This window comes from Patella vulgata, chromosome 5 (assembly GCF_932274485.2).
Source record: "Patella vulgata chromosome 5, xgPatVulg1.2, whole genome shotgun sequence".
In the NCBI taxonomy this organism is placed as follows: domain Eukaryota; kingdom Metazoa; phylum Mollusca; class Gastropoda; family Patellidae; genus Patella; species Patella vulgata.
In genome coordinates this window covers 23,451,902-23,472,170 of record NC_065883.2, presented here as the reverse complement: position 1 = coordinate 23,472,170, position 20,269 = coordinate 23,451,902, and the positions used below count along the sequence as shown (strand labels likewise).

Below are 20,269 nucleotides of genomic sequence, written 5' to 3'. Positions count from 1 at the left end.
AGAAAGCTGTTAAAATTGGATTATTTGAACATTTAGACATTAACATTCTTTTCTGCGAACAGCAATCAGTCTATAGACCTAGTCACGGTACCGAAACAGCCCTTAACAAAGTCCTGAAGGATATAAAGATATCACTGGTTGGTGATCAAGTTGCACTTTTGATACTCTTAGATTTATCAGCTGCATTCGACTCCGTTGGTCATAGTTTGTTTTTAGATAGACTTCAATCGAATTCAGGATTGAAGGCAGTGCTTTATAAGGGTTTCAGCCATATCTTGGTTTAGACAGCAGTAAATTTCTCTACATCGGACTCTTCGGTGTTATTATGCGGTGTACCACACCGTACTGTTTTTTTGGGCCAGTGTTGGTCACTTTGTCTACAAGACAGCGCGGTCATTATTTAAATGATCCCGCAATTCGTCATCATCTCTTAGTTGATGACACACAGCTGTCAGACCTTTTCAAAATCACAAACATAAAGACTGGATGGACCTAAACCGCCTTGACTAAATGATGCCAAAACAGAATCCAATTTGTTTGACCCTAAGAATAGATCATCTCAACTAGAATCATGTGGGTTTGGACACTAACATCCGGGAACAGGTTAAAGTAAAAGAAAAACCCACATTGTGAGCTCTTTGTTTTCTTCAAAATAAAACCAGGCAATTAGACAGAAAACCATTTTGTTTAATTTACAAAAATAATTATAAACGAGATTCATTTACGCTTTGGTTATAAAGCTGATGAAATTAAAGGGACTATATACTTCCCTTCCGGTAGGCCTGGAATACAAAGTTCATTGGGTTCTTCGATTTCGAAATAAAAAAATGGTGTTAAAGCGTTTTGGCATGGAGTATAGAGGGGCAGTGTTTACTTCATTTCCAGTAAAATATAAAGTTCAAAGCAACGTCACATTCTTCAAGTTTAAATAGAAAATATCAATGATACACACAATGGTGGTCAATCATTTTGGCATCGATTATAAAATTCTGTTTTCTCGCTAGACCTGAGTAGTTGTTTGAGGAACAGGCTTAAATAACTCTCTCGCTAGACATAAGTAGTTGTTTGAGAAGAAGGGTTTGACTTCATTCTATCTAGACCCGGGTAGCTGTTTTAGGAACTCCATGGCTTTAACATCTCTCTTGTTAGACCCGGGTAGTTGTCTGTGGAGCTGGATTTGACTTCTTTCTTGCTAGACCCGGGTAGTTGTTTGAGGAACTGGCTTTAACATATTTCTCGATAGACCCAGGTAGTTGTCTGAGGAGGTGGCTTTAACATATTTCTCCAAATTATTCTAGATTTAGGATCGAGGGATCTCTTTAACATAACCAGTCCGTATAGAAGAGTTGATACACTCATCAAGTAGTAAAACAATACACTATCTTCAGATGATACCAGATATCCAAAACTCCAGCTCAAACCTGAAATTATACAATTTATTTGGGGAATTGAAATAGAACAAAGTCTCACGACACTTCAGTAAATACACACGGACTTAATGAAGTGTTATCTTTAACGGAGAGAAAGTCTGTTGCCGAAAGCCCCGTTAACTTGCCGTTAGATTTAACGGAGGTGCTGGGCTCCGTTATCTGTTTAACGATGGCATTAGTCGGCTGTCAATCAAAGAATACCCTTAGCAAAAAGTCCGTGTAATTTTCTATAGAATATTCTAGAGGTTTGGGTGATGGGTGGGGGGCTAATCCATTTTCTATAGGATGAAATTCTACAAAATTTGGGGGGGGGGGGGGGGCTCGTGGGAAATAATGGCCCAAATAAATATTCTGCAGTTTCTGTAGTGCATGCAAATCCCATGATTTTTCCTACAGATTTATGCTAAAATTCTAAAGTTATCTTTTTGTCTTTAACTAAACAGAGTGCACAGCTGTCCCACTGTCTTCAGTTTCTTGTTAATGCTAACTGATATGAAGTTGTTATACATGTACATTGAATTTAAAAATTTAAAATTCAACCAATGATCAAACAGTTTTCTCCTGCATTAACTTTAATCAATCCGTTAACTAACGGATAATAAAAAAAACTTTCCAGCAGCAGAAATTTAACGGATCGTTAACAAGCAACACGTTAGTAAGATAACGATCCGTTAGAGTTTAATGGATCGTTAAAATAACTTAGTTTTGAGCAACCGGTCCAAGGACGATAACTCCATTTTCTGAAATCCATGCGTAACTAGTCTTTCATTTAGCTAGAAATATGAATAAGCGTTTTGATAAAAAAAAAACATGCTATAGGCGCTGGTATTGTATTTTATAAGACTATTGAATATTAAAATATTATATTGAAGGGCAACGATGAGAGCGACAGATGTAACCCAATTTTTTGTCTCATTCGTTCACGTATCGTTAATGGGTTAAAATGCATCTCGTAATATAGCCACACTTCAACAGTCTTCATGATTTATCGTTGCCATCTGCAAATGAAATGGGGTTTAAGGTGCTATTGTGCTGCACCAATTGGACATACACCATACAGTGTGATATGAGGTAAACATGCCGAAACTAGTGGCCTACTCTTATTTCGAAGTCCAACTGTCAAATATTCTGTTTCGTGCACGCCAACGTGTACACGGGACCTCATTTTGTCGTCCCAACGGAACGACTAGACACTGTTCCTTACTACAACCTCTGTTCTGCACCACCTCGCTAGAAAATCCCGGGGAACTTTCTCGGCCAACGACGGATCAAACCCCGGATATTCCTGGTTAGTGAACCAGTGTCTTCCTCACTGGGCCATCGTGGCTCCCTCGTATTGGCAAGAATGCTCTATCATGGAGTCATGTGATTCCATGATAACATCTTTTTTCCATCATCCTTTGCTTGATAATCACAAACAGAACGTCGCCCAGGCATAAACAGTATGGCTGAGTGAGTAAAACGTTGGCTCGCTAACCTGGAGGTCCCGTGTTCGATGTCTGTGTTGACAGAGAAAGTTCACCGGGATTCTCTGACGTGGTTCTCACGTGTCAGTGGTGCAGGTTGGAGGGTCTGGCAAGGGACAACGCATATCCGTTCGCATGGGACGAAAATCTGAGGTCCCGCGTACACATTGGCCTGGTGTGTACGTAAAAAACCCTTTCTGTTGGAATTCGATAAAAGAGTAGGCCGTAGAGCCACAGATTGGGAAAATTCCGTCTTCATTGGACCTGTCGGAGCAAAACAATAGAACGTTAAACCTCATTTCATTTCTACAGTAATTGTATTCCATATATAATGTTCCTAGTATATTTCCAGTTTAATGACCATATTGTTATAATTGTTTGCTTGATAATTAAAGACTGGATAATCAGTACTAAACAGAGAGAGAGAGAGAGAGAGAGAGAGAGAGAGAGATGGGGTTTAACGTCCATTCGACACAAACTAGGTCATTTCGGGACTACCATATAGTTTAATTTTATTTCAATAATTCGCTTGCGCGTAAGGGTCTTTAGCAGTGGGAGGAAACCGGAGGACCCGGAGAAAACCCACGAGCCTGGACAGGCGACCATACTCCTTGTCACGTCAACCCCGCCAGTTGACTCAATGACAGGTCTTATGATACAGCACGCACGTGCTAATTATTCGGCCATCCAACCCCCAGAAATAAACAGTAATTATATTCCATAGGATTATGTCTTGTGTATATTATTTCTGTTTCTTTATCCAAATAATATCACCAACATGACAAGCCTGTTATAATGTATATTTTACCATTTAAATACATATACTTCTAGCTTTATTTATATTAATTCAAAAATCAGTTAGTAATAAAACGTTGTGAAAGTACGGTGTCCAAAGGCAACTTTTGAAAACTTACCATTAAAAATCAGAGCCACAAGTAGAAAAGTTATTCTCTTTAAAATTCGTTTTCTGGTGGCACGCGCTGGAGCTGTCATGGATGGCATTCTAATGGTGATAACGAAGATGATAGTGAAACCGATGAAAGAGAGTGTAAATGCTACACCCGCTGGTATGAACAAAAAATAATAAATATAGTTTGGTCTGATCCAGCATCTGAAAAATGTAACATTTATTGCGTCATATTTAACATACTTTATGTTGGTTATAACCATTAACGTCTTCTTCATTTGGGGATCACGTGGCTAAGTGGGTAAGACGCTGGCTCGCTAGCCTGGAGGTCGGGTGTTCGATCCCTGCATTGGCCGAGAAAGTTCATCCAGATTTTCCGGCGTGGTTCCTCCATGTCAGTGATGCAGGGCGGAGGGCCTGACAAGGACAGCTGTCTAGTCCTTCGGATGAGACGAAAAACCGAGGTCCCGTGTATACATTAGAATGCACGTAAAAGATCCCTTGGCAGTTGGAATTCGATATAAGAGTAGGCGATAGTGCCGCTGCCCGGGCAAAATTTCCCTCATAGCACACTGTATGTCGTATGCCCGTCTTCATTAGCCCAGCATAGGAGCAGAACAGTAGGACGTTAAACCCCATTTCATTTCATTTCTTCTTCATTTGTGATCAATGTTTAAAGATGCATTATGTAAGAGCTAAATCTCCCTATTGCAGGTCTTTATTTTGGCTACAAAAAGTTATATAAACTATTTTTTAGAGATTTATTCTCACAACAAGCATAGACCATCGGATAGCGGAAATTTAAACGGATTAAAAGACAGTCGCCATTTAATGATGTACTTTAAAATTGGCGAAGCGAGGCTAAGTCTCGAATAGCATGTAATATCGTTACGATAATAAACAATCTATGCCACATCTTGTCAAACCTTCGCTCACAACAAAGTAATGAATGAAATTTTCAATATATTCATTTTGCATTATCTATTTTATCAAAATCTTACATATGCATCTTTTATGTGAATTTGTCATAAACTGATGAAACACGGATTCTGTTTCGTTTCATTTATTTCACTGTATCTGACTTCGTTACATTAGGGCCTGGCAGGGATTTTAAAGAAACCGTGTTCTGTTTGATATAAGATATCTAAGACCGTTTCGTGGAGCTTTCTGTCGGGTGTAGGGAAATTCTGGTACTTTTGTGCGGTTTGAAAAGTCCGCACTGGAAACACAGGTGCTGATTTGAGGAAATAAATAGTAGACATGTTTAGCCTACACGATTCTTGGCGTGACTTAACATTTGTGTTTTCGAATATGTTTATTGTTTGTAATGTCTGCCCCCGACATTTTTGATTTTATGAATAAAACATATAACTACTTACATATCTCTAATTGTATTGTAACTGTTTAATTGAAATGATATCAGGGCTATAACAGGTATCACAGGTAACACTGTAATAAAACAGAAGAGATAAATAATGACAAAGAGAATGGTACTGACCCCAGTTCGCCACGTGGACACAGAAGTAGATGTTTAAAGGTTATATGAACGGTTCACCTCTAATAAGTTTGACTTGCAGAACTTCAAGTTATTAAAACATGGGCCACGGTAAAGGTAACATTGCAGTGCTCTATGAAGAAAATAAAGCTGATATAACTTGTGGCCATTGAAGATCGCATCCACCTTGAATCCGTTCTTAATTCGGCAAAACATTCATCCTGCATTATCTACAATATTTGTATTCAGTTTTCCTAGAAGTCATCAAAAGCGCTCTCACATACATTAAACATACATATGCAAGAGCTAAATCTGTCTATTGCGGGTCTTTCTTTAGGCCTGAAATGTTATCTAAATTATTAATTAGACATTAATTAACCTATCCAGATCATAATCAACTCTAGATGTCATCGCTAGCCTGCGTTCTTTAGTGGATTATGAGCCGATTTACTGCATAACTTTCCTTCGCGATTTAACGATTAAATCGATAATCGAGACTATGCTGTTTATCTTACTGACTTTAGTAATGATGATCGACGCTAGGCGGAAATTTCAATCCCTTAGTTCTCGGTTCATTGTGAATCAATTTGAATCAAATTTTCAGCAAATTGCCTTTACATTATCTAGTTTTTAACTATTATAGTGAGAACTGCCAACTCGTTATCGAATCTCCCATAATGTATCTTTAAGGTTGTTATCGTCAATTGGGAGTCACGGTGTCTCTTGGTGTTAAAGAAAGTATGATCAGTCCGGCAGGGATCAGTGTCTCGTGTACACATTGGCGTATATGTAAGGCAACCCTTGACAGCTGGAATTCAAATGCGCATGTCCGTCATTATCGGTGCATAAAGGTGGGAAATTAAATCCCCTTTGTTATCGTTAACAGCAGAATAGTAGGACGTTAAACCCCATTTCATTTCATTTCGTTATCGTTAACAGTGTCTTACTGGGTTTATGACAGAAGCAGGCCAATACCAGTGTTGCACATGCACTTAAACGGGGTAAGTGTTAACATGGTGTTATTATTATTATTTCATAGACAAAATATTGTTAATATTACCTGAGCCAATGAGAAGGAATTTCCATCGTAATCCATTAAAATCTAATCCATGAAATATAATATATAATAGGTAACTTGTGACCATTTCTATAACACCCCATACAAAGGTCATCAATACAAAGTAATGTAATATAACGGCTATTGCAGCACATAATATATAATTATTAGAACCGTCAATATAAAATCCCAATAAAAAGACGAACAATGATGAAATATGACTGCAACAATGAAGCACTTGAACAAATTTGGAAAGTTGTCGTTGTGGTCGGCCTTCTCGCAATTTTCTATAAAAAAAGAAAGAAAGGGTGACTTTGAATAATATAATAGGGAACTCATTTTTTAAAACTAATATCCAACAAAAATAATACCGTCTGTAATACAGAAGCACACACCTGTGACAGGGTACTGCGGTAGTTCTCTGCTAAATGAACACTACATCAATTTGAGGACACGCCAGAATGCCCGTTTCGCAGCCTAATTTTCCTCGTTTTCTGCCTACGTTGTTCGATCAAATAAGGAGCATGGTGTGATTTGTTAATTTGATAATCCGGTAAGCCATAATGGTTTGTCTAATCGCATGTGTATAAGGCAACAGACAGTGTGGGTGTGGCCTTTAAAAGAAAAGCTAAAGCCAATAGTTCTAGTTTTTATGGGTTCCTGAAAGTGTTTGTTTATCAAAACTGACAAATGTTCGGTCACATGTTTGAGTCCCGTAATGCCCTAGTTTGTGTCAAGTGCACGTTAACACCCTCTCTCTCTCTCTCTCTCTCTCTCTCTCTCTCTCTCCTCCCCCCTCTCTCTGTCACTCTCTCTCTACCCTATTAGTCATACGGCCCACTAGTCATACGGGTTGAAACAACATGTGATATGGGAGGACACCGGTAAGTCATAATGGTTTATCCAATCAAATGTACGTGGTAGAAGGCAGCAGACAATAGTTCTAGCTTTTAAGGGTTCCTGAAATTGTTTGTTTATCAAAACTGACAAATGTTCGATCACATTTCCCAAGATGCTGTTTATTTCCAGTGATGTACCAGTTCAATGTAATTAAGATTCATTTTAAGAAATATCCAAATTTCTGTAAGACAAAATTCAAAGAGTAATCTCAAGCTGTGATTAGAACCCCTGCTTTTAGGTACCCTGTATTGCTGGAAAAAAATTTCAGCATTTAAATATTTTTAGAGATCCATTTGAACGTACCTAATAAAAGTAATAGTTAATATTACAAAAAGTTCTATCACCATAGCAACAATGACAACAACAGTGCCAGGTATAACGGTTATTGTACCATCTGATCTATCGCCTGGACAATCATCACTACCAACACACTGTAATATCAATACATTTATATTAGTGTAGCAATAAGTTTACATGAGGAGGAATAACCTATATCGCTACTACACTTAATTGAGATATTCTAACCGTTTCAGCTTGTTTTTGATTGCCGTTGCCAACTAATTTACAAAAATTAATTTTCAAACGTTTTTTTTTTAAAAAATGTCGAAGATTGCTGATCTTTTTTCTGGCTTCAAATTTGATATAAATTATTATTTATACATTTATACAAGCACATAATCAACTCTATAGACCATCTGATGAATGTGACATTACTTGGATTGGATCGCATGCGCCGTTTAATCGGTTAACACTAAAATTGAAAATCGAGACTTCATTATGTATTATCGTATCAATGACAATCGAGACAACGTTATTCTGGTCAAAATTTCAAACATTCATAACTTCGCTTAGAATAAATTAATTTGACTGAAATTTTCGATATATTCATTTTTTCATTATCTATTTTTGAACTATTATAGCAAGCACGGTCAGCTCTTTGTTTCAATCTTACATAATGCATATTTAATACACAAATTATGTCTAAACGTTTAATGTGCTCTGGTCAGGATGTTTCGGCTATTCACAGGAATAGAGAGAGAGAGAGAGAAATGGGGTTTAACGTCCACTCGACACAAACTAGGTCATTTCGGGACTAACATATGGTTTAATTTTATTTCAATAATTCGCTTGCGCGTAGGGGTCTTTAGCAGTGGGAGGAAACCGGAGGACCCGGAGAAAACACACGAGGTTGGACAGGCGACCCTACTCCTTGTCACGTACAACCGGGGATTCGAAACCACGCCAGTCGACTCAATGACAGACTTTATGATACAGCGCGCACGCTAACCATTCAGCCATCCAACCTCCCTCACAGGAATAGAGTAACGACCGAAACCGGCTATCTTATTTCTTCAATTCATTGCAATTCATGTTTGAAGTGACCCCCAAATCACGATCCTAACCCTAGATAAAAGGGAGTCTGGTCAAACATGATCGCCAAATCACTTTAAACAATATACAAGGTGTAACTACATCAAATATTTAAAAAAAAATGTTCACTTACCAGACTTGAAAAGTTGTAAGCCGTCCTTGTTACGTTGTTAGAATGTGTTATGTCGTCCATGTTAGCTGTGTCATAAAGAATGAATGAATGAATGAAATGGGGGTTTAAGGTCCTGCTTTTTTACACCGACCGGACAAATGAAGATGGCGTGTCTTAAAGAAATATATTATATCAAGTAAATATCAAGTAATGACAAGATTCAAGTTTAAACCGGATATTTATTTAACCTATATTTTTTTGTCGATAGAAATCGCGTCCTTGTCTCCTAGCTACGGCTATGGCGAGCGGGGATCAATAACGTGGAAGATATGATAACGACTAAACAACAAGAATAAGACTACAATGATCAAACTCACCTTAAAAGGTGACTTCTAATATATCTTAATAACCCATACCAACAATTTGATAGAATACTGACCATATACCTCATGATAAAAGAAAACCCAGGATTTATAGCAGTTCACTCATTTCGGTATATGCCATACCAATAATATATCCACATGATAAATAAGACTGCGATTTATAGTCGATTTACAATACGCGTCGAAGATGTGTCAAAAGAAGGGAAATAACTATACGTTTCATGATGGAGTCGGTCCATTTTTATTTTTTTTTAACTGAAGAAATTCCATTTCTCCTTATCAACAGTTTATATCCCTCAGGGGCGTACATATCGATTTGTTTGGGGATGAGGGGGGGGGGGGTAGAAAAAATGAGACCGACTAGAGAAATTGTTTGAATCTAGAGTTCCTGAAATGCTATTCGCTGGACTTTGTAGCGAAGATTTAGAAGAATTTTGGTGGTCGGAAAACTCTTATAACATGAGTAAAATTGAGTACGCACGGGAATTCATGTTATTTATAAGGAAATTTGCAAAGTACTGTGAATCTGTGACAATTTATGAAAGTAATAATTGCGCCATTTACATTGACCTATTTCTTCGAGATATTGTTGAGGTGAATATACATAAATTAGCAAAGAGATGACTATTGTTGAGGTGAATATACATAAATTAGCAAAGAGATGACTATGTCCTCATATTTTCATGAAGCATCCGCACATAGTCAAGTTTGGCCACCGATCGGCGATTTTGTCAACATCGACCGTGTCCGTCAGATCACGTTTACACGCAAGAGTCAATAGTTCATGGATGCGTCCCTGGTTCATCACTGAACGCATATAGTCTTTGCTATTTTGAGCTTTGAAAAACTGTACTCAGCATGTTATGGGCACTGGAGGGGGCGGGGAGGGTAACGTGCACATAGTTTAATTTTATTTCAATAATTCGCTTGTGCGTAGAGGTTTTTAGCAGTGGGAGAAAACCGGAGGACCCGTAGATTACCCAAGAGGTTATGCAGGCGATCCTACTCGTTGTCACGTTCAAGCGGGGAATCGAAAACCCGCCTAGGCATATGTAGTGCTTGTCAAAAGGTATGATGTATAACAATGTCAGTTGATGGTATTGGGGGATTAAGATATATTCGACGTCATCTTTTAAGGTGAGCTTGATGGGTGTATCGGTTTTGTTATCCTCACTGGTATACATAGTTAACATATCCGCAACTAAAATAGTCTTATTTTCTCCTAATTGATATCATCCCCCATAGCCGCAGCGATCTCTGTCGGAAATATATTTTATAAACTAGTCATGAGTAGAAATGAAACTGCCACATGACTAGTTTCCCCAAAACACAGTGGACCAACTCCATCATGACACATGTAGTTGTTTCCCTTCTTTTGACCCACCGCCGACGCATATTGTAAATACACTATATAAATCGCTGTCTTATTTATCGTTTGCATACAGGCGTGGCATAGTAAAGTGGGTGAACTACTATAAATCGTAGGATTTCTCTTACCATGGGTGCATCATAAGGTATGATATCGTCCGTATATCAATTGCGATATTTTGCCTCATGTATTTTAAAGTCTATAAAACCTGCAAGCAGAAAATTAGGACGTTCGTTAAACCAAATTTCATCTATTCATTCAAAACCGGGAATTCACAGGTCAAATGTACACATTCATTTAGTGTGTTTCACGGGGCACATTCAACATAACTGTTATTAGGTTAAATAAATATCCGGTTTAAACTTGAATCTTGTCATTACTTAATATTTACTTGATATAATATATGTCTTTAAGACACGCCATCTTCATTTGTCCGGTCGGTGTAGAAAGATAGGACCATGCCCACCCCCCCATTTCATTCATTTATTCATTAATTCTTTATGACACGGTAACATGGCCGACATAACTCACAATAACAACGTAACAAGGACGACTTACAACTCTTCTAACAATCTGGTAAGTGGACATTTTCTAAATCTTTGATGTTCTTAAATCTTATATATTGTTTAAAATGATTTTGCGATCATGTTTGACTAGACTACCTTTAATTTAATAATCTTTAAGTGACATTTAGCGATTGGGAAACACATTAACAGAGCAGTTTTTATGGGAAATAATCACTAGTTTTATTCTATAAGCACGACGTTGCCTGGAATGTAAGCATATTATTTTGTTTTGGTTTTTGTTTAATATTTTACTTCTTATTGCCATTGTTATTTAATCTTTGTAAATGACTTCATCGTGATGTCTTATATATTAAACTCAAGTTTACTAAATGTCATTGTACTTGATAACGATAAGAGGATACTTGTCGAAACGTCGTGCTATTAGAATAAAACCAGTGATTGTTTCCCATAAAAACTGTGTTCTGTTAATACCTTTAATTTAGGGTTAAATCAGCAATGAATTCCATTGATTTGAAGGAATAAGATCGTAAAATACTGAATAGCAAAACCGTTACGACGCGGGCACATTAAAAGTTCAGACACAATTTGTATATTAAGAAAGTAAAAACATTCTATACTGCTGTTATCGACGCCATTCTATATCCCATAAACTTCGTCATTTCTTAAAAAGATATGTTTCAGAAATCAAACCAAAAGCAAGGTGAAACGGTTAGAATATCTTATTAGCGATATAGATTATTCCTCGTCACGTAGGGGGGGGGGGGGGGTTGGATGGCTGAATGGTTAGCACGTGCGCGCGGTATCATAAGGCCTGTCATTGAGTCAACTGGCGTGGTTTCGAAACCCCGGTTGTACGTGACAAGGAGTAGGGTCGCCTGTCCAACCTCGTGGGTTTTCTCCGGGTCCTCTGGTTTCCTCCCACTGTTAAAGACCCCTACGCGCAAGCGAAATATTAAAATAAAATTAAACCATATGTTAGTCCCGAAATGACCTTGTTTGTGTCGAGTGGACGTTAAACCCATCTCTCTCTCTCTCTCTCTCTCTCGCTCTCTTCTCTCTCTCCTCCTCACGTAAATGTATTGCTGCACTGATATAAATGTATGTATTGATATTACAGTGTGTTGGTAGTGATGATTGTCCAGGCGATAGATCAGATGGTACAATAACCGTTATACCTGCCACTGTTGTTGTCATTGTTGCTATGGTGATAGAACTATTTGTAATATTAACTATTACTTTTATTAGGTACGTTTAAATGGATGTCTAAAATATTTAATTGCTGAAAATATATTCCAGCAATACAGGGTACCTAAAGGCAGGGAGGTCTAATCACAGTTTAAGCTTACTCTTAAAGAAATGGCCGTTAAAGCGATATCATGGCATATTTATCAAAATTTAACTTAAAAACTTCGGCCTGATTTCATCGAACAACTTGTGCAGAAAACAAGAAAAATAGACTATGAATCGGGCAGTTGCGCAGCAAGGTACTACTAGTACCCTGTCACAGGTGTGTGCTTCTGTATTAAATGAGGGTATTATTTTTGTTGGATATTAGTCTTTTAAAATTAGTTCCCTATTGTATTATTCAAAGTCAACTTTTCTTCCTTTTTTTACAGAAAATTGCGAGTAGGTCGACCACAACGACAACTTGCCAAATTTGTTCAAGTGCTTCATTGTTGCAGTCATATTTCATCATTGTTCGTCTATTTATTGGGATTTTATATTGACGGTTCTAATAATTATATATTATGTGCTGCAATAGCCGTTATATTACATTACTTTGTATTGATGACCTTTGTATGGGGTGTTATAGAAATGGTCACAAATTACCTATTGTATATTATATTTCATGGATTAGATTTTAATGGATTACGATGGAAATTCCTTCTCATTGGCTCAGGTAATATTTACAGTATTTCGTCTATAAAATAATAATAATAACACACCTTAAAGGAGGCAAGTCGCTAAGTTAATATCACCCAGTCTTTGACATTGCAAACACGATTTTTGGTCAATATAAATCAACATTGATGTTGTTATCTTACCGTGAAAAATTAGACTTCTGCTAATGAAAATTTAAACATTGGCACACGAATCGCGTGCCAGAATGCTTTCGAGCACTGTTTGTAATGCAGCGACTCGATGAACCAGACTAAACATACCCCACAGGAGATTACTACCGGTGTAGACCTCTTCGCGTATTTCGCTGAACATAACTGATTAGAAATTACAGCCTGATCAGTGAGCCAAGGTCGTACTCACCGAAACACCGCGCCTCCCATTAGCAATAAGAAAACGATCTTGATAACTTCCCGGAAAGATTTTTTCGACATTGACAAATATACAGGGTGAATATTTGGGCTGAATTTAGAACGAATGAATGAATGGTTAATGCAATCTTCCATGAACATAAGTAATCTCAGCTTTATTTTCTGAAAGCGAGCTTCATAAAATACTACCATTTTACCTTTATATATGGGATCCGATGGCTCACAATGCTTCAAACCTATTGGAGGTGAACAGGTGGTATGACTTTTAAACACGAATTTCTTTGTCCGCATCGAGTCAGTGGCGAAAATGGTTAAGTGCCATTCTTTTTGTCATTACTTCTATATTTGATTTTAAACATTTATTTATCTCTTCTGTTTTGTTACAGTGTTACCTGTGTTACCTGTTATAGTCCTGCTATCATTTCAATTAAACAGTTACAATACAATTAGAGATATGTAAGTAGTTCGCTTTTTATAGGTGGGGGGGGGGGGGGGCATAGACGTCAGGAATCATGTATGTTTCTATAGATGACCTTTCTAAACCATACACGAATTTACGAAAAGGTCTACCCTTATTTCGAATTCCAACTGTCAAGGGCTCTTTTACGTGCATGTCAGTTTATACCATGGCGAGGGCATCATAGGCTAATGCCTCGGCGATTTCGTGACAAATTTTCATATTTTGTAGAAAAAACCCAATGAAGTACGATTCCACACAGTGGCACTTTTTCTAAATCTTGCAAATTCATGAATTATATTATTTAGGTATATCTCTGAATGATCCTACATTCTTCTACAAGCACAGCGGTTCCTGTTCGGTACAAGTCCTTGATACATCGTTCATTTTTTTGGTCTATAGGTAATCTATTCAGGCGTAATATGCTAAATAAGCAGTAATACAAGTGTGTCTTGTGTATCATGTGAAAAGCCTAGGGGAAGAACGATCTAAGTCACATTTTGTCTTTTCGCATAAAAGGCAAAACAGACTTTTGGACGAGAATGCTTGACGCGAACATAACAACGAGTGGGTTTAATTACAACTTTAAAATGATGTTTAATACGAATCATAATTACCAGTACAACAACTGACTTCCACTTTTCAGCCAAATTAAGGTCAAATAAAGGGTACGATGGACGTATTTGTCAAGGAGGCCATTTCAGAAGGGCCTTGGTTCGATGTGACTCCGATCGTTTTAACCTGAAACAATTTGCTTCCAGATGCCGCCATTAACTGGGGTTCGTTGAAAAAGTGAATTAGATCGTTCTTCCCCGGGGCTCTTCATGTGTGTTGTATTAATATGAAGTGTATCTTTTGTGACATATCATAGTAGTAGTATGTACTGTTCTACGTCGCCAAAATATCTTGATGTGGCACATTTTGAAAATTCGACCACAGGAAGTGCTACTGACTCTCTGTTTCATTGATGTTATTTATTGATTCTCTTTGCAAACTCATGTAGTCGGATTTGGCTAACAGAAAAGTCGCATAGAGAGAGTGAGAGAAATGGGGTTTAACGTCCACTCGACACAAACTAGGTCATTTCGGGACTAACACATGGTTCAATTTTATTTCAATAATACGCTTGCGCGTAGGGGTCTTTAGCAGTGGGAGGAAACCGGAGGACCCGGAGAAAACCCACGAGGTTGGACAGGCGACCCTACTCCTTGTCACTTACAACCGGGGAATCGAAACCCCGCCAGTTGACTCAATGACAGACCGTATGATACAGCGCAGCGCGCACGTGCTAACCATTCGGCCATCCAACCCCCCGCATTACCGTTAGAAAACAAAGTTTGAATAATCTCTCCGCGTATATTCCGTGACAAGAAACAACTTCATTCAGAATGCTAAACTAGATTGACACTAACTGCTTGGAACTAAGTTTATGACTTCCCACCCAAGATAATACTTCGCAGACGATCATTTCAGGTCAACGCCACCACATCCCCCAGGGTGCCATCTTGTAACTGGGACCCGGCGCTGGTTTGTACACTGCTAATGATTAGTCACTGTCCCTAAGCAGGCCCTCAATCCTGAAACACTGCCGAGAGGAAACCACGGTTGGAAAATCCCAACGCCTGGATAGAACCTCAGACCTTCTTTTTTGAGTCAGTGACTCACCGATCTAACATGGCGTCATCGGCGACACAGAACATTTTAAAGATTGATCTCAAACACGTCACAGTTTTCCAGAGTTTACTGTAATGCTAACAGTAAAAGGAAACAAATGAAATGAAATGAAATGGGGTTTAACGTCCTGCTGTTCTGCTAATGAAGACGGCATACGCCATACAGTATGCCATATGGGAAATTTTGCCCGGGCAGCGGCACTATCGCCTACTCTTATATCGAATTCCAACTGCCAAGGGATCTTTTCCGTGCATTCCTATGTATACACGGGACCTCGGTTTTTCGTCTCATCCGAAGGACTAGACAGCTGTCCTTGTCAGACCCTCCGTCCTGCATCACTGACAAAGGGGAGCCACGCCGGAAAATCTGGATGAACTTTCTCGGCCAATGCAGGGATCGAACACCCGACCTCCAGGCTAGCGAGCCAGCGTCTTACCCACTTAGCCACGTGATCCCGAAACAAATGAAACGCAGCAGCTTGTGTATTTTCTTCAGATTAAGTAAAAATTTCGGTAGAGCCAGAATAGAGGATGCACTGCTCTTGTAAACTGTTATAACCCACCAAGATTATGTAAAATACTAGCAGGATACCCGGCTTCGCTCGGGGTCATAAGACCGAAACCGAAAGTGGTAGACAAACGCCACCTGGCCTATGTTACTCCCCGGTCCGAGCTACCCCTATACCCCAAATTTCAGACTCGGGGCAGACCTAGTGTAGCCGCCAACCCCGACTTCGCTCGGGGGTCATAACTCCGAAACCGGAAGTGGTAGACTAACGCCACCTGACCTATGTTACTCCCCGGTCCGAGCTACCCCTATACCCCAAATTTCAGACTCGGGGTAGACCTAGTGTAGCCGCCAACCCCGAACAGACAGACTTCGCTCGGGGGTCATAACTCCGAAACCGGTAGTGGTAGACTAACGCCACCTGGCCTATGTTACTCCCCGGTCCGAGCTTCCCCTATACCCCAAATTTCAGACTCGGGGCAGACCTAGTGTAGCCGCCAACCCCGAACAGACCGGCTTCGCTCGGGGTTCATAACTCCGAAACCGGAAGTGGTAGACTAACGCTACCTGGCCTATGTTACTCCCCGGTCCGAGCTACCCCTATACCCCAAATTTCAGACTCGGGGCAGACCTAGTGTAGCCGCCAACCCCGAACAGACAGACAGACAGACAGAAAGACAGACAGACAAACGACAGTCACAAATATATATATAGATAATGAAATAAATATTATATTTTTCAGATGCTGGATCAGACCAAACTATATTTATTATTTTCTGTTCATACCAGCGGGTGTAGCATTTACACTGTCCTTCATCGGTTTCGCTATCATCTTCGTTATCACCACTAGAATGTCATCCATGACAGCTCCAGCACGGACCACCAAAAAACGAATTTTGACGAGAATAACTTTACTACTTGCGGCTCTGATATTTAACGGTAAGTTTTCAACAAGTGTCTTTGTACGTCATAGGGTCAAAAGCCCCTCGTATGACCTCGGACGCGACCTTCCACTACAACCGGTCAAATCTTCATGAAGTGGGGGCCATCGAATGTATAAAAAAGGATGAAATATAGATCTGTATTGGCTAGATGTATGTGTATTGTAAAAGGTAAACCATATTTATGATTAAAATAAATACATTAAACAAGCTTGTTTGTGAGGTAAATAGAGAGAGACAGGGAGAAATGGGGTTTAACGTCCACTCGACACAAACTAGGTAATTTTTTTATTTCAATAATTCGCTTGCGCGTTGGGGTCTTTAGCAATGTGAGGAAACCGGAGGACCCGGAGAAAACCCACGAGGCTGGACAGGCGACCCTACTCCTTGTCACGTACAACCGGGGAATCAAAACCCCGCCAGTTGACTCAATGACAGACCGTATGATACAGCGCGCGCGTACTAACCATTCGGCCATCCACAACCCCCCAGGTAAATAGAGGTCGCTGTGTAGAATTGATTAACTGTGAAAGTAATGTTGGTGATTCTATGCAATATTTATTACTGATTGTCCAGTCTTTAATTATCAAGCAAACAATTATAACAATATGGTCATTAAACTGGAAATATACTGGGCACATTATGTATGGAATACGGTTAATGTAGAATTGAAATGGGGTTTAACGTTCTACTGTTTTGCTCCGACAGGTCCAATGAAGACGGGCATATGCCATACAGTGTGTTATGGGGGAAATTTGGCCCGAACAGCGGCACAGCGGCCTACTCTTATATCGAATTAAAACAGCTAAAGGTTCTTTTACGTGCATCACAATGTATACAAGGAACCTCGGTTTTTCGTCCGATCAGAACGACTATATGTTATCCCTTGCCAGACCCTCAGCCCAGCACCACTGACAAGGGGTAACTACGCCGGAAAATCTGGATGAACTGTCTCAGTTAACACAAGGATCGAACACCCGACCTCCAATTAGCGAGCCAAGTCATACTGTTTATGCCTGGGCGACGTTCTGACTGGGATTCTCTAGGTTTTATTAAGCAAAGGATGATGGAAAGAAGATGTTATCATGGAATCCCATGACTCTATGATAGAGCATTCTTCTCAATACCAGGGAGCCACGATGGCCCAGTGAGGAAGGCATTGGCTCGCTAACCAGGAATATCCGGGGTTTCATCCGGCGTTGACCTAGAAAGTTACCAGGGATTTTCCAGCGAGGTGTGCGTTTTTCAGTGGTGCAGAACAGAGGTTGTAGCAAGGAAAAGTGTCTAGTCGTTCGGATGGGACGACAAACCATACGTTGGCGTGCACGCAAGAACAGTTGACAGTTGGAATTCGAAATAAGCGTAGGCCACTAGTTTCCACCAATCCACTCTGTATGGCGTATGCACGTCTTCATTAGCACAGTAGGAAGTTAAACTACATTCATTTGCTGATGGGATATTGCAGCGATGATTGTTGAAGTGTGGCTATATTACAAGGGTTATTCTAATCCATTAACAATACGTGAACGAATGAGAAAAATAACTGGGTTTGGTCTGTCGCTCTCATCGTTGACCTTCATTATAATATTTTAATCTTCAATAGTCTAACTTATATAACATGGTACCGACATTTTTCAAAACGCTTATCCAAATTTCTAGCTAAATGGAAGAATAGTTACGCATGGATTTCAGAAAAGGAAATTATATCCCTGAAGCCAATCTGTGTCAGTCGGCCACCATAGGAGGTATTTACTGAAGTGTCGTGATACTTTTCTGTATTTCAATTTCCCAAATAAATTGTATAATTTCAGGTTTGAGTTGGAGTTTTGGGTATCTGGTATCATCTGAAGATTGTGTATTATTTTACTACTTGATGAGTGTATCAGCTCTTTTATACGGACTGGTTATGTTAAGGAAATATTTCGATCCTACATCTAGACTATTTTGGCAAAATATTTTAAAGCCAGCTCCTCAAACAACTACTCGGGTCTAGCAAGAAAGAAGTCCTATCCAGCTCCTCAAATAACTACCCGGGTCTAGCAAGAGAGATGTTAAAGCCAGCTCCACAAACAACTACCCAGGTCTAGCAAGAGAGATGTTGCAGCCAGCTCCCCAAACAACTACCCGGGTCTATAGCAAGAGAGGTGTTGAAGCCAGCTCCACAAGCAACTACATGGGTCTAGCCAGAGAGGTGTTGCAGTCAGCTCCTCAAACAACTACTCGGGTCTAGCGGGAAAGCAATGCCAAACTGGTAAACCACCATTGATAGTTGTTATTTTAACTTGAAGATCGTGACGTTGTATATGAACTTTATATTCTACCGGAAGTGAAGTAAATGTGGTCCCTTTATAATCAATGCTCCCACATCATTGTTTATATCGTTGACATTTTTTTTATTTCAAACTCGAAGATGGCAATGGCTTGACGTGTTAAATGAGCTTTGCATTCTAGTCCTACCTGAAATGAAGTATATAAAGTCCCTTTAACTTCATTAGCTTTATAACCAAAGTGTAAATAAATCTCGTTTATAATTATTTTTGTAGTTAAAAAAGGAGTTTTCTGTCTCAATGCCTGAAATTGTGTCGAAAACAAGGTGCGATCACAATGTTGTTTTTTTTTTTCCTTTTACTTTTAACCCATTCCTCCAAACGTAATCAGTTCTTTCAATTGTGAAGATTAATTGGTGCATCACCTTTAACTAAAGCCTTATGGTTTAATACCAGGATGGGTCCATCTTTGAGCTTACCATTATTGATGATAGCAGCAAGTTCGGTTAACCGTTAGAAAGAAAATGGCGGACCGATTCTGTAATCACACCAGCGTATCATAGTTCCAATAAAATCCTAGAATTATATTCGAAAAGCTCCACTCAAATCCCGGAATTATACGTATCTCCCAGGAATGACGGGTAATTCACATTCTTTTGGGGACTACATGTATGCTGAGAAATTTGAACTTATGCGAATCTGACGTTTGGCTGTACACATTATGAGTAACTCCTCGCTGTAACACAACCACACAACCAAAACTCTGGACCTATGAAGTTAATACACGATGCAGTTTTAAGTACATGTATAGAGTGAAGGGTGTGAATATGATCATTAAAGAGCTAAAATGCAAGTATGAGAGCATTTAATTTTAAACCATCCTATAAAATTCTATAGAAAGAGTTTACAAAACAACCTTGCCAACCATTCGGGGCATTGAAACGTTAACAGTATGTTCCTGAAGCAACGACTGCCTGTTTACAACATCTGGACGTTGCTAGATTACTTCACAATTCTCGAACTTATAGCTATGTTATCTACAGACGTGAACAGTAGCGTCCAATCAGAGGTTGTGGCATAGCGACATTCAAGGAAACCTTTGACATTGAACAAACCTTGAACTTTGCAACTCGATT

General features: G+C 39.2%; 2 protein-coding genes across 3 annotated transcripts; one reads left to right on the top strand and one right to left on the bottom strand.

Moving 5' to 3' along the window:
• Window positions 1-666: 666 nt before the first annotated feature.
• LOC126822102 (adhesion G protein-coupled receptor L4) lies at window positions 667-9,271 on the bottom strand. Of its 2 annotated transcripts, none has more exons than XM_050550856.2 (7): window positions 9,116-9,271; window positions 8,760-8,824; window positions 7,559-7,686; window positions 6,359-6,642; window positions 5,183-5,252; window positions 3,811-4,007; window positions 667-1,421 (listed from the first exon to the last, which is right to left on the bottom strand). In XM_050550856.2, exons 2-7 carry the CDS (start codon window positions 8,817-8,819, stop codon window positions 1,225-1,227), a joined length of 936 nt encoding a protein of 311 aa, XP_050406813.2. In that variant the 5' UTR covers window positions 8,820-8,824; window positions 9,116-9,271; the 3' UTR covers window positions 667-1,224. The 2 variants fall into 2 exon arrangements, with proteins under 2 accessions (XP_050406813.2, XP_050406815.2); XM_050550858.2 differs by lacking the exon at window positions 9,116-9,271 and having other exon boundaries at window positions 667-1,155; window positions 1,250-1,421; window positions 8,760-9,051.
• Window positions 9,272-10,572: 1,301 nt separating this feature from the next.
• LOC126822103 (adhesion G protein-coupled receptor L4) lies at window positions 10,573-19,400 on the top strand. The gene is made up of 6 exons (XM_050550859.2): window positions 10,573-11,066; window positions 12,135-12,262; window positions 12,634-12,917; window positions 13,674-13,743; window positions 16,668-16,864; window positions 18,678-19,400. Exons 1-6 carry the CDS (start codon window positions 11,004-11,006, stop codon window positions 18,857-18,859), a joined length of 924 nt encoding a protein of 307 aa, XP_050406816.2. The 5' UTR covers window positions 10,573-11,003; the 3' UTR covers window positions 18,860-19,400.
• The last annotated feature ends 869 nt before the right edge of the window (window positions 19,401-20,269 follow it).